General features: G+C 42.1%; 1 protein-coding gene across 2 annotated transcripts in view; it reads left to right on the forward strand.

The window, feature by feature from the left end:
* The window catches only part of LOC104832686 (glycerol-3-phosphate dehydrogenase [NAD(+)], cytoplasmic-like), a 14,315-nt gene extending 307 nt beyond the window's left edge, over positions 1-14,008 (forward strand). The window contains exons 2-8 of one of the 2 annotated variants that reach the window (XM_010569006.1): positions 5,041-5,218; positions 7,126-7,266; positions 8,514-8,652; positions 10,453-10,565; positions 12,106-12,339; positions 12,490-12,596; positions 13,912-14,008. In XM_010569006.1, the coding sequence (XP_010567308.1) occupies positions 5,041-5,218; positions 7,126-7,266; positions 8,514-8,652; positions 10,453-10,565; positions 12,106-12,339; positions 12,490-12,596; positions 13,912-14,008 (1,009 nt within the window). The remainder of the gene's footprint in view (positions 1-5,040; positions 5,219-7,125; positions 7,267-8,513; positions 8,653-10,452; positions 10,566-12,105; positions 12,340-12,489; positions 12,597-13,911) is intronic. The other variant, XM_010569014.1, reaches the window with a different exon arrangement.
* Positions 14,009-15,077: the final 1,069 nt, after the last annotated feature.

Below are 15,077 nucleotides of genomic sequence, written 5' to 3' on the forward strand. Positions count from 1 at the left end.
GGCTCCTGCACCGCTGAGGTGTACGAGCCGTCGGAAGGCTGGTGGCAGGGCAGCGAGAGCCCAGAGGGGACCAGAGCTGCGCCTCGGTAGGTGTGTGCGCCCGTGGCAGGGCCCAGGCAGTTCAGATTCAAGCATTCAGTAGCGAGGAGAGCGGTGATGCTGTTCGTATGGCTTTGAAGGAGCCCGGGCACGGGCTCCATTGAAAGCCACGACTGACCGGTACCTCTCACTTCCATCCTCCTCGGCATGTTGTTTTGCATCTTGGTGCAGACGCAGCCTTGTACAAGCACTGCGTTCGGGTCCCCCATTTATCCTGATCGCCGTTCATGAAAATACACTTGCTACTGCTCAGTCCTTTCTAGCCTGGACAAAAGCGTGGCTCTCCAGAGCTCCTCGGGTCTGACAGACCCCACTGAGGTCACTAAACCCGATCTCGCTGGACTTCGCATCTTACTTTTCTCACGGTTTATGTAAGCTGAGCACAAACAAACAGACCAACGTGTATATGCATGTGCTTGGGATTAGCAAAGCCAGCCTCCAGGTAGTTCTGTGGATTGTTTTTGTACAAGGAGGGCGAGCTCCTTAAGATTTTTACAATATCTGACAGCTAAGTGGAAGCAAATGCCAAAAAAAATCAATAGGTGAGGGAGTGGTTCCTTGTGAGCTGCTGAGAACACAGCATAGTTAAAGCATGGCTCTTTGCCTTCCTGCCTTGCAAAACCAGTCCACTGCTTTCTGAGCCCCCACATGCACGCTCTTTCCGGATCACAGGCTCTTTGTGCGTGACATCTCTCAGATACAGCCTTCACACCTAACTGCACAGCTAAGACTTCTTTGGGAACTCATCATCATGCATCTGGCTTTCCCTGGCCCTGACGGACGTAGTCCTGCCCCATCATGTCTGCACCAGCATTTCCCCAGCTGCCCCTTTCTCCATGGCATTCCAGGGCTTGCATCCGTCCCCCGCCACCCTCTTCTCCCTCACCTTAACCACAGGCATCCAAGCCTGTGCAGGCAGCTCATTGTCACTTCCAAGCCCCTCAACAGCCATGGCCGCACGTCTGGGAGTCAGCTTTTACCTTTGGTCAGCCCACAGTGACGGTCTTCATCGGTATCTTGCTGCACCCTCAAGCAAGCACCTCCTGCCTTTCCCAGGCGGTCCCCGTGCCATAAGACATTCTCCAAAGCAACTTAGCTGTCTTCCTTCCTTTGGATCTTTACTTGAGAAAGTTCTTTTTTTTTCACATGTACCTACAAACTTGGAAAGAGTTATGCCGCAGAGATACAGAGACCCCAGGTCGTTCAATACTATCTACTTACTCGTACTGCCTCTCTGCCTGGGCCCAACTCTTGCTTCCTACCATATATATAGATTGTAAAATCTTTGGCGAGGAGATAAACATTGTGCTCCAATGTTTAAATCACATCCATTCATAGCCTCTGTGGCAGAACAGGTTGAAAGCACAACACAGAAATACAATGTTTATCTTTGGCAAACATTTTTTTCTTATGTTCCTCCTGCATATTTGGGTGACAGTTCAGATCACTGCTCTTGAGTCTTTCTTGCAGCTCAGAAACGTGGTTGACATGTGACACAGCGTGTTGCAATAGCTCATGTCAGCTGCAGAAGGAGTTCAGCAGGTCACAGGGACTAAGTCAACACTGCCAGGAGTCTCATGACTGATGTGGTTCAGCAAAGTAAGTGCTGCACCGCATTTTGTTGTTGCCAGCCAGGTGCAGGAGCATTTGTGCTTACATTAATCACGGTTCAGTTACCTGTTCTTAAAAACAGAGGTTTAATTCACTGCCTGGCCCTTCAGAATCCAAAAACTCTCCCAATCTTCTTAGATTTGATTGGACTGCAGGGTCCTCAGTGAAGATCCAGCTTGAACTAGGCTCTTGTCTTCAACATGGACAGATGGCCAGGCTTTTTACGGAAGTGCGCGGAAGGAAAGCAAGAACCAGTGGTCATAAACTGAGCCAGAGGAGGTTCTGACTCAATATATAAAGAGAGGAGAAAAAAAAACCCCTATGAGAATAATAAAGCATTGGGGCAGGTTGCCCAGAGAAGAGGTGGTCCTTGGAGAGTTTTCAAGACTCAGCTGAATAAAACCCTGAGCAACCCACCTGAACTCGGTGTTGTTCCCACTTTGGAGACCTCTAGTGGTCCCTTCCAACCCGAGCGATGCTATAATTTAAAACATTTGGGGTGGTTGGCTAAGAAAGAGACTGGAGGAAGAAAGGATCATCTTCAAGCATCTAAAGGAGAAAAACAATATTCCACCATTCTAGAATAGAAATGGGCTTAAACTGCAGTAAGAAAGACTTAGGTTAAACGAGAGGATGATCTTTCTAATGGTAAGGATAGTGAAGTCCAGGCATGGGCTGGTTGGGGACGGGAAGAGACCTGCAACCGCTGAGGCCTTTAAGACCTCCTTGGAAAAACTATTAGGAAGGCCCTAAGTATGTTTGACTGCCCTTTGTGCAGGGAAGGGACTAGCTGCTTCATGGAGTCTGTTAAGCTCTATTTTTCACCAGATCTGATGTATACCACAAATACTTTCATATTCAGATATGTAAATAATGGGTCTTATTTGAGTTATTCTACATCAAAGCTTTCTCATTATACTCATAGGAAATCTCCAGATAAAAGCTTTCTTTTTCTTAGCAATGTGTAAATCATTTCCAACATGAATTAACATAATGGGGGGGGGGAATGATTGGCAGTCTTCACTTACTTTTAAAAATTATCTAAGTAAGTGGAGTTCTCTGCCTTCTATTAATCTTCCCTAAATTGAGTTTTGGAGAAGATAAAACCATGGCAAAGTCTTTATATGTGAATGTCCTTGGTTTTGTTTGCATAAGCAGCCCTATTCTGCTAAGCCTGTGTAGTCTACCAAACACTGCCTTCACAAACAAAGCAATTCTTCTTCTCAAGGCTGAACAGCAGTGCCTGAATTTTAAATGGACTAAGTAAAACAGACCATGAAGTTTTGAACTGTTGGATGGTTTTGTGGCGAGGTATTGTCCCTGCTGACTACCCAAGGCCTTTCAAATGTTAAACCTTTTCTCCCCCAAATCCTCATTCATCTAAAGGGAAACCAAACGAAAATTCTGTCACTTATGGAGCTACCTTTACGCCTGAGATAACTTCACCGATATCTTGTCAATAGGAAAGTACTTGGGTGGCAACATCCAAGCGCAGTGGTAATGACAGCTCTGCTAGAAGATCAGATTTATCTACTGAGAGTTGTGAGTCCCATTCAGGATTTCGGAGGTTGGAGCTGGAGTCTGCATCCTTCAACAGAAAATCATACACACTTGGTACATGGCTAGAAAAGTTATTTCTATGGATAGGCTTGAGGTCTAAGTTCATGGTCCAGGTTGTGCTGGAGACTCCAGCACAACCTGGATGATGAATTTAGATCTTAAGTTTATCCGTAAAAACCCAAACTTTTCTTATTAATATACATTTCTTGTGTGGAGCCACAATTCATCCTCAGCTCAAGCCTTGACTGTGGTCTCTGTTGATAGCAGAGCAAGAGAACCAGAATATAAGTAATTTTATAAATAATGTGAACGTATGATATGACTGCATGCCTGCCTTTCAAAAAAGCAGAACTCTTACGGTAAAGGTTCACTCCTAAAATATTTCCCTAAATATTTTAAAGGGCCAAAACCAGTCATTCCTTTAAAAAAAACCAAAAAAACCAACAAAAAACCCCCAACCAAAAAAAACCCCAAACCAAAAAAAAACCTCCCACCAAACAAAAAAGCATTACGGCAGCTCAGGATATAGCATATAGTCAACACTGAGCAAAGTGAAACCTGATCTCAGTAGGATTTCTTTATCATTAAAGATTAAGATGAAGCCTTATTCTTTTATTACTTATTGAGCAATTCAGCCACGTGCAAACCTGTTACATCTCCTTGGTTGAGCCAAGGAGAGCCAGTTACAACGTGGTTTCCCTTTGAACCATTGACAGCGCAGACCTACCTGGACTTTGTCTTGGATATACTCGAGACCTTTATCAGTTCCAGAAAACATATCACAGCTAAATCCTGTTCGTGCTCCTCATTGCAGGTGTGTTACAAGTGGGTCAGAGGACAAGGTCGTTGCAACTGGAGCTCTTCTTTCAGTTGTGTTTGTAAAATGGCCAGTGCTTGAAAGATTAAAGTAGCATTAAGTGGAAAGAGGGAACAGAGGAATAAAAATAATCACCCCTCTTCCCCATATAATTTGAAGAGCATTAAGCAATACTTCCAATATTTTCTGTGGGGTTTTTAATTCTGTCTTGCCAAGAAAATAACTGAATGTTTGCCAGGCTGCAGTGGTGATGGGGAAACAAAATTATTTAATTATTTAATCTGAACTGAGATTAAAAAATTCTCAGCATGACTGAAGAAGAATAAACTGGATGGTTAAAATATCCTCAGGTTGCAACTATTACAGATCCTGTTGCAGTGATAATTAGAACAATAAATAAAGAGAAACCATCAGGTTGATGATTTTTTTTTTAAAATAAAAGAACAATTTCTGAGGTTTTAGGTCTTACATAAAATCCTTATTGCAACTGTTTGGTTATTGGTAGGAAAGTGGGATGCATCTATTTTAGATGAGATGCACAAAGACTGTCACAGCAAGATTGTTCAGCATTGCTTTACCACCTGGATTATTTTACATTTGTTGGTCTTCAGAAAAAAAAGAATTATCTGAGGAGTAAGAAAGATTTTAATCCCAGATAGTGTATTTTTAGTGCTGTTCACGGTACATCATATTTCCATTCTATAATCTTTGGTATGACTTCAGATCCCTTATTACAGTTGTGTTTCCTCTGGTTCTACTTTCTGTGTTTTTAAACTGAGGGCTTTTTGGTGGACGGTAGTGCATAAAGCTTTCTGATAAATGTAGCAAGCACCTGAACAGCTTTATAGCATGGGCTTTTTATGAGTTACTATGTTTAAAGTAATTTGTGTTTCCAATTCACAATAAAACTATTTGGTTCCTATTAGTTATTTCCATTTTTTTTCTTTTCAAAGGGGATCAGCCATAGCAAGAATCATTGGCAAAAATGTCCAGAAGTCCAACAGATTTGATCCTACTGTCAAGATGTGGGTATTTGAAGAGATCATCAATGGAAGAAAACTCTCAGAAATAATCAACCAGGAACACGAAAATGTTAAATACCTGCCTGGATACAAGATACCTAAAAATGTGGTAAGTTGAAAAAAACCCCAAACAAATCATTTAAATATTTTTATTTTTTATAAAGGGAGGCAACATCTGGCAAAATTAAAACTAGGCAGTAATTCAGTGCTTGATTCTTGTTTGCCACCTAGCTCACTCCAATATTGACATATAACTCAGTGGAATATAACTCACTTCTGTGACTTCTGCTTGTCTCATATGTCACATGCAACTTCAAACGCCCAACTGTGTCGGGTGCTGGTAACGCACCAGCCGCCTCTCTGACAGAAATCAGCGTAACTCTAGAAATGGCAGGCAGAGAGCTGTCTACACAGAGCCGAGGCATTTCAAGCCCACAGCATCTTCTGGAATAAAAGGGAAAGCTACTGCTTTCCCTTCTTCTAAAAAAGAAATCAACAGCACAGCTAACAGCTGTGGCTTACAAGGAGATGAATAATGAGCTATCTGCTCATGGGTGATTTCAGGATACCAACCTACTGCTATAATTAATAATGCTGTAAATTCCACAAAAAACATAAGGTGTTTACTTTTCATGAACATTTAAAATACCGAGTTATATATATCTCTACTTAATTTAATCAGCTTAGATAATTTACTGCTACTGAAGCAAGCAAGGTGAGGGCTTTTGGCTGTTCAAGATTTTGGCAAATGCCACTGTTTTGTGCATTAAAGAAAGTAGCGCCACGTTTCTGGAACAGTTGCAGTTGTAAAAGGAAGTTAAGACGCTGCACGTGGTGGGTCTCCTTGCTTGGAGAGTGGTTATATTTAGTACTCCATTTAGTGCTGTGATTGCATATTTGGACTCCTGCGGTTTGAACTTGGCACACAGTTCTCCTGGGCTACAATTGACATGTCACTGTTATTTTTACAACCCTCTAGCAGATCAACAGGCTTGTCATCATTACTTGAGATCAGCTTCATCCTGTCTATAGCAAAGTCTGAGGCTTTACCAGCAGAAAGCAGCTGGTTGCAGTAAGGCTTGGAGGGACCCTCACACCTTCATCTCCGACTGAGAAAAAAAAAAAAACTAATTTTTTCCCTTGCATTGCTCTGTGAGATTTTGGAGACAGAAGCACAGCCTGTACAGCGCTGCCAGCCTCTGCCCTGCTCCTGCTTTGCCGTTTTCCTAGAGAAGCAGCCTTGCTGGCAGCAGTTTGGGCTCTCCCACTGGGAATCCCACTTGCCCTAAGGCGGTGTGCTCCAAGGCTGCATCTGAGGGCAATGTTTGCTCTGATTGTAAACTGCAGGCTCAAATTCACCTGCCATTGCCTCTGTAGCTTGGCTTGAACTGTTGTTCTGAGTAACATTAGCATTTGGAGTAAGGTACAGCTTGCTAGTTATTAAGCACGTTGGGTAAATTTTTCTAACTGTTGGTTAAGTTACTCTATATTTAAAACAAACAACCCATCCAACCCCAAATATGATAATAAACTCTGCCTTTTGATACAGTTTATTCCTGAGTAGCTCTCAGCTGGTGACCTATGGAAACTAAAGACTGTCAGAATAGGCTCTGTCTCACCGTCCTGCTTCGTTCCTGTGCTCCCTGGTGCCACCACTCATTCCAGCAGAACCATATGGGGTTGCTCAGCATCTTCAGGAAGCACCTGAAGAAGCTGAACCAGCAAAGGGGCTTCCCAGGATGGTGCAATTTTAGAAAGTATAGCGTCTTCCCCAAATTACCCACACCAGGCTGAGATAGAAGGCAAATTAAAAGCAAAATTATAAAAAATCCAAACCTAAAATAGTTGGGCTGCTTTGGATATTTCAGAAGAGCTGCAGTTGCTGCAGCTACGCCACACTGCCAGTTAAAATTAAGGACATTTGCAATGTGTCTTCAATGGCTTTAGCACGTTGGTACCTTGCAAGGTGTGAGGATTCCTACCTGGGGCTCATTTTGGTTGTCACTCTTGTCCCAGGTAGCTGTACCAGATGTGGTCGAAGCAACAAACGGGGCAGATATTTTAGTGTTTGTTCTGCCACATCAATTTGTTGGACGAATCTGCGAGCAGATTGCAGGCCAGATAAAATCCGGGACATTTGGGATTTCCCTGATCAAGGTAAGTTGTCATCTCCACAAGACTCCATCTGCACAGAGTAAAAAAATAGCTTCAACTTAAGGGTAGAAGCTCCAGCCCTCAGCTGCATGCTCTGCGTAAACACGAGCATTTCTTTCTGCAAGAGTTAAAACTTACCCAGTCTCTGCCAGCCCTTCTGCTGCTCACGTGGCCACGGAGAGGAAAGGATGGGGCAACCCAGCCAGGCTGAGAGTATCCATCTTTGCCAGCCATCCTTAGCCTGGATCAGTTCCCACTTGGACCAGTATGGAGGTGAAAATGGGCAGAGGGAGGGCTGTATAAGCTGTTGCTGCTGCCAGAAAAAATACTCATCAGACTGCAGCCTCAATTAACTCTTAACTGGAAATAGTGCTGGGTCAAAGTGCCTCTTCCAAGTACATGCTAAAGCTGTTCTTGGCAGCATTAAAATGGCACAATAACACTAATTATTTTGCAGAACTGAAGCAATTTTAATCTCGCATGAACTGAGGAATCTCTTTTTAAGGTTAGAGGTACCGGATTATCATGATCTTAAAAGGAATTAATATTTTAAGAGAATCTCAAACTAAAAGCCAGAGGCAAGGCGTAGGAATATAGTCTACCACTTCTTCTTTTGATTGCATTACAGGAAATATCCAATTTAAAATTGTAATGAAAGAAATGTAATTCAAGTTTTCAGACTGCAATACCAGCTCTTCCCCCCCACTTTTCTTCCCCCTATAGAAATTATCTCACAAGCAGCAGTAAACAGAGGAGAGGAGGGTGGGAGAGGAAGGAAATTCCTGCAAATTTACTTCTTTCTTTAGTTTAAAAAAAACAACCCAAGACAGATCAGAGATCAGTATACTCCTTAATACCAATGAAGCACTCAGATTAATACTTAGATCTTGAAAAAAAGCCACTGCTTGTAGGCTTAATTTAAAAGTCTGGTTGGGTACTACAGGAATTTAACACAAAGGAAAAATACAGCATCAAAGAAAGCCTCAGGACAGCAGCACTGGATGCGAGGCCTCTTGCAGGGTTACCTTGACTGTCGCTACCTTCCCTCTGAACTTGCCTTGAATTTGCAGTTATCAGAGTACAAACCCAGAGCATTTGTATTAATGGCTAATGCTAGTGAATATAAGACCCAAATCTTTCCAATTAAAACCAGAGCTGCAGGCAATAGGACAGCTTCTGCTTTACCGCTGCTCTACTACTGTCATTTTCCTCTTCTATTAACTTGGCTTTGACTATCATCTTTTATTCAGGGGATCGATGAGGGTCCTGACGGCCTGAAGCTCATATCTGACCTCATTCGAGAGAAACTGAAAATAGAAATCAGTGTGCTTATGGGGGCCAACATAGCCAAAGAAGTGGCTGATGAGAAGTTCTGTGAAACCACCATTGGTAACTATTGCAAAGAGCAAATTAGAGCCTCTAGCTGTGGTTTAACTTCGCTGGTGGCTGGGCAACAAGATAACCTCTGGAGGAAGCTGGGGGATGCGAGGGGTCTGAGGTGATTCACGAGTGGTGCGGTGGGTGCGATGCCCGCTGAGCTCATTCAGGGAGGCAGCGTGATTTCCAGGGAGGCTGGTGCTGGCAGGATCAGATCCAAACTGACACCGGGTTTCAATGCTGAGAGCTAATTTCATCCATTAAAAAATTACAGCTTAATCCTGTTCCGGCAGGGGCTGGCAAGAACCACCTTTCATGTCTGTACAACTCAATGCTGAGTACATTGGCGGTTGTTACGCTATACTGTCTAGTTAGAGAAATGTAATCAGAAGCTCATATGTGCTCATGCTCCCTGAGGTGTATTTCTCCATCTTCAAATTTCTTTGTCTGGAGAAAAAAAACAAAACAAAACAAACCACAACAAACCAAACCCAAAACAACAACAACAACAACAACAACAAACCCCAGTAACGTCGTGTTCCTCCCTGTCACTCAGACTGCTTGCCAAGACGTAGCCTCAGATCCTCCCAGAACTCAGTGTGACCTGACTTGGAAAGTTCATCCAGTAGTTTTGAAAACCTGTTGATTTTTAAAGTCAGCAGAAATTCAAGTTACATAGCTAGGGAAGACAGAAAAATAAATTATTGTCGCACTACTGTTCCTTTGCCTTGCAAATGTTACAGGAGCAGTGAAAATTATACTAGCTGGGCATTTGTTGCTGGCAGAGCAACTAGGCACAAATAGGACTAGACACGATTAGGAGAGTTGAGGAATATTCATTTACTTGGGGGGTGTTTAACTTTTGCTGGCCCAGTTTTAAGCCATGCTGTGATGATGACTCTGCAGAGAGATTTGCCCCTTGCTTTTCTTGTCATGGAAAGCGCCACAGCCCAGAAACAGCCACCTCAAAGAGACTGGGTATCCCCCAACATCAATTATTGCAAAGGACGAGAAGCAAACCCAAAGTTTCTCATGAGATGGGACAGAAACCCCACAGCTACCAGAGTGCCATTGCCCAGGCTCTTTAATACTCAAAACCACCGAGTGCCCAGAAACCCTCCAGGAGCAGCAGCTGGAAAACTCTACAGCTCCTCACCGCTGAGCTCTCCCTGAAGGAAACCAAGCTGCCTTGTATGAAAATAAAGTGAAACTCTATTCAAAAGTCTTTGCCCAGCTGGCCAAGGACTCTCTGGATAAAGGCAAACCTCATCCCCTTTACCGCTGAGGGCTCTCTACTCTGCCTCTCAATAGCCAGGGCCAGCACTGTAATGACCTCGGTAGAATTGATAACAAAAATGTTCCAGCAGTGCGAACGTTCAACTTCATCATCTGTGGATCTCCCTGTAATTGGGAACTAATTGGGCATTAATCATTTGTGCCCCATAATAATGCTTAGCAATTACACCAGTTTACATTTTCAAAGCAGCAATTATACCGTTGTGCTGTACAAAGCAATTTGTCAATATTTTCTTTTGCAGGGTTTGTGGTTATACAAGCTTTCTCAGGCAGAAAGCTGTGTTAGGGACTATCTACTTTTAAGCTCTTTAAAGTGTTAAGCGATGCTTGGTGAATGCCCTGGTACTAGCATACATTTAACACTGGCTGTCACACAAACCTCTTGTTGAGCAACACCCAGTTAGGTTTTGTGGTCCCAGTAAAGTGGTCCCTGGGAACTTATTTCAGGTTTCAGTTAATTGTGTGTACTCTGAAACATTGTGAAAATGCTCTAACTTCCATCCTTCCTTCCCACAGGGTGCAAAAATGAAAAACAAGGGGAGATCTTTAAAGAATTAATGCAGACCCCCAATTTCAGGATTACTGTGGTGCTTGACTCTGATACAGTGGAGATCTGTGGAGCCTTAAAAGTGAGTGGTTTCAAACCAAAATGTTTTTATTAGGGACAAATTCTACCCTCACCTGAGTCTTCTGTAAGCCACAGGATCTAATACAAGTCCTGCCACCATATGATGAGTGACCACAGACAAGATGTTCGTGTGCCAATTTCCCAATCTGTTGAAAAGGGAAAACGTACTTAAAAATATAACTGCTGGCAAAGCATTTCAAAATAGTTGTATTTTTATCTTTATTTAACCAGAGGCACCTCTGCTTCTGAGGGCAGAATTTAGTCCGCTGTATTTTCTTGTCTGTGTATTGTAAGCACATGGAACAAAGATTCTTACTACATACAGGGGCTCCCACTAATAACTTATTTTCACAGTTCAGGTAGTAACCTGCTAGAAAGTTTGCATCAGAAGCAATACTCTGTGTTGGCAGCACGTCTGTGCTGGCGTTCAGCAATGCCCACATCAAGATCCCAGGCCAGATCAGAGCAATAACAAAGTCACCAAGTTCCCAGTGAGGGGGCACTTGAGTGAGATTTGGAGCTTGCTTTTAAATGTGCTAAAGGCGACTGCAGCCTGTGATCCTTTGTACTTTTTTATACGTTCAATCATTTGTGCTTCAATAATTCACCTTTCCTTGGGGGAGGGGGGATTACTGGCTAGGAAAGAATCTGTCCTGTTTAACCTTACATACAAAAAGAAAAGTTTCTTTACGTACAAAACCAAGTACCCCTAGATTTTGCTTTTGGCCACAGACCAGAACTGGGAGGAGGCACAGAGGGGAGAGAGGTTGTTTCTGCTTTGTGGGAAATCTTTGCTCTCTTGAAATCATTGCTTTGGCATTGCCTTTGCTAAAAAAAACCCCACACAATCTGCACTGGGGCACCTGCATGTCTAGAGCAAACACTTCAACAACAGTACTAGGTGACATATTAGTCAAATGCAGTGAACCACACTTATTTAGGGGCTGGGAATTGGGAGGCATGCAGGACAATGGTGAGGAGTTGTGAAGATGTTTAGGATCCTGAGAGATGTGTTTAGAGCTGCAGAAAAGGGCAATTCTGCTGACCGTTTTTGCAGGGAAAACCAAAAATTGATCTACTGCAGCATCAGTTCATAGAACCCCTGTCTGTTTAAATTAGAGACCCATAGAGAAAACCTGGAAAGGCATGACTCTGTCTGGGATATTTTAAACAGTTAAAACAGAAAGGTCAGCGAGTCCCAACTTGGAACTAGCAGAAAAACAAAACATTAATTGCATACACACTATGTGATTGCAACACTACTATATGAAACAAGCTGCTTTGATTTTTACCCATGGGAATAAGAGAGGACACTTTATAATAATCTTCTAGAAGCCCAGCTACTTTTGTTCAACGGTAATTAGCCATCTATCTTCTTCATAACATAAACACATGGCTATTGGCAATTGAAACTTCTTCTGGTGAACAGGGTGAAGACAGATTTGTAGGATTTTCTTAAACCTCAGTGCATGCTGATGAACTGCACATCTTGCCTGACTGTTACCTTTCCTCCTCTATTTTTTGCACTAAACTGTTTTTAGAATATCGTAGCAGTGGGAGCTGGGTTCTGCGACGGACTAGATTTTGGCGATAATACAAAGGCAGCAGTTATACGCTTGGGCCTTATGGAAATGGTGGCCTTTGCCAAGATGTTCTGCAGGGGACCGGTATCAATAGCCACTTTCCTGGAAAGCTGCGGCGTCGCTGATCTAATCACTACCTGCTACGGGGGACGCAACAGGAAAGTAGCAGAAGCCTTTGCTCGCACAGGAAAAGTAAGGAGGATTTTGAAATATTTTACACTAAGACATGAAGAAATCCTTCTGTGTTTTATAAAGGCATCATTAGCTGTTTACCTTCTTGATAACTGCTGGTATTGCAGCAGTATCCCCTCTGATCAAAGTAATCAGTCTCTTCTCTTCTAGTCCATTGAGGAACTGGAAAATGAGATGCTGAACGGACAAAAGTTGCAAGGTCCTCAGACCTCAGCCGAAGTCTACAAGATTCTGAAACAGAAAAATACGCTTGATAAGTAAGTGCTTTGATTTAAAAAAACAACTGCATCAACAAGAAAATATGAATGATTCATAACCTCCTTAACAGTACTTGTGTTTAATTATCTTGTTCGTTTCTGCAACAACTGCTTTCTACATCTTAGGCCCCCATTAAAGCTCAGCTTAGCCTGACTCCTCATTGCCATGGTCAGTAGAATAGAATGAAAGCTAAACAGCATTAGAAAAAACAAGCCACAGATGTATAGGAAACCAAAGAAATAATAATCCAAAGGATCTACCCAGACATCCCTGTCCCCCTGAGCAAGATTGAAGGCCATACACAGAGTCAGCTTGCAAACATGATCTACAGGTCAAAGGGTTTCTTGTTCTCAGTATATCGCTGTTACAGCTTGCAGCAATACTGCTCTCAGTGCAAACATTAACTAGGTTATCTCAGTATAAAATTTGGGAGCATAATCCTAATCAAAAATTTTTATACACTTTGAATAGATAGTATGTGCTGATATCAGTGTTTTAGTGCCACAAATAATGCTGAGATAAAAAGTACTTCTAATCGTTTGGGATGATGTAAGATTATTTATAATTTGAAACCTTTGTCTCAGCTTACACAATAGAAAGCTAAACTTCCCTCCATCCCATTCCCTCTCGCACATTAGCAGTACTGAGAGGTCAAACACTGCCAAATGAAAACTTTAAAAAAAAACCTGTTAGAATTATAACAGATACAGAAGATTCAAGCGGCATTATCTTTCAAAAATGAGAGAGAGAAGAGAAGCTCATTTTGACAGGACATGAACTTTAAATCAAAACTTGATCTAATAAGTATCATATAATTGCGCTTAGCTACACACTCAGCTCCAAGTCATTCAGTGAACTCATTTTTTACTAGGTAATGACTAAGACGGCTTGCAAAAGGGAAAGAACCCCTTAAGCCAGGAAAAGAAAATCATTTGAGATTTTCATTCTTTTTAGTCTTTTAGATATCAGTAATGAATGCAAATAATATATATATGCATTTTGCACACAGGAGGAAAAAGAGGATATGCAATTCAAGATTTTTTGTAAATAAAAAATACTGGATAGAATTTTGTCTCCAAAACAGCTCCTTTCTGCTGTCACTCCCAAGAATTGCCCCTAGCTCCTCTTAATTGCCCTATATAGTTTTCCAGTAAAGGCACCTCCAAGTTAAACTGTGTTGTAAAGAGAGAGAAAAATTTTCCACTTTCCTTTTAATGTAAAAAAAAAAGGTGGTGGGTTTTTTCCATTATAAATGGCATAGAAATGTTTATGTAAACTTTAAAAACTATTTTCATTGCTATGCACTTCTTTTAGGTTTCCATTATTTACAACCATCTACAAGATCTGCTACGAGGGTCAGCCGATCCAGGATTTCATCACGTGCCTGCAGAACCACCCAGAGCACATTTAGAGATCCCCTCTCCTCACCTGGTTGCGCCAGGACTTCTGTCCATTCCATGGCAAATAAAGTAGAGAAACAGGTTGTGTGACAACGCTTGCTGTAAAAGCAACAAAGAATGTATTTCAGCATCCTCATTCTGGGGGTAAAAAAAATCTGCCTTTAATTTCAAAATTATACCCAAGGAACAGGAAATGAATGTAAAATTTAACAGTATTTGATTTGAGTTAGTAGTGTGGGCATATCCCCAGCATTACTTTCTCGTTGGTTGAAAACATTTTCCCTTGTAATTTCCACAAGAGCTCGCTCTAGCTCACATGAACCTCAGTGTTTTGCCTGCTAATGTTACTTACAGAACAGCACAAGATGCAGAAAAATTGAACCCATGCAAACAGAAAAATTATAGTAAAAAAAAAAAGTCTGACAGCAGTAACATGCAATCACATGGGCAAATGTTGGGTTTCCATAGTTCCCCTCAAACACAAACAACATTTTGTATTTTGTGACATTTAGTCCTTCCTTGATTTCGTTTCCCAGTGTAAGCCTCTTTGGAAAAACAGGTATTGTTACTGTGCTCAGACACACATGAATGTTCAGCAGATATATAAATAAAACAGTTTAAGGGGCAGGGGGAAGGAGAAAGAAGGGTTTGGGGCGGGGGGGTGGGTTGTTTGTTTCAAATTCAGGACACTAGCAATCCTCAGTAGTAGTGTGACCTTCATTACACTTACTCCATTCCATTCAAACACAGAAAAAAAATTTGGAATAACCAAATACATTATGTTTGCATCAGGACTTCTCAGCAAATCATAGTTGTTAATTGGTAGTAGCTGAGAGAGGAGAACTGGAGGTTGACAGGGAGGATGTACGCAAGACTCAGCTTGCAGCTTGTGCAGTGCTGTTATTTTGAGAACGTAACAAATAACGGTGAAAAACGCTCTGTGATACTTGACTTTTTATACATGCATGAAAATGACCGCTATAGACGCACAGAAATCCTGTAAAATTGCATTTGAAACCAGGCTGCATTTTAACTCTGCTGGGAAACTCCACTGGACTGACACCAGTGCAGCTCCCCGCA

The sequence above is a fragment of the Haliaeetus leucocephalus genome, unplaced genomic scaffold (assembly GCF_000737465.1).
Source record: "Haliaeetus leucocephalus isolate CR32 unplaced genomic scaffold, Haliaeetus_leucocephalus-4.0 Scaffold1, whole genome shotgun sequence".
NCBI lineage: Eukaryota > Metazoa > Chordata > Aves > Accipitriformes > Accipitridae > Haliaeetus > Haliaeetus leucocephalus.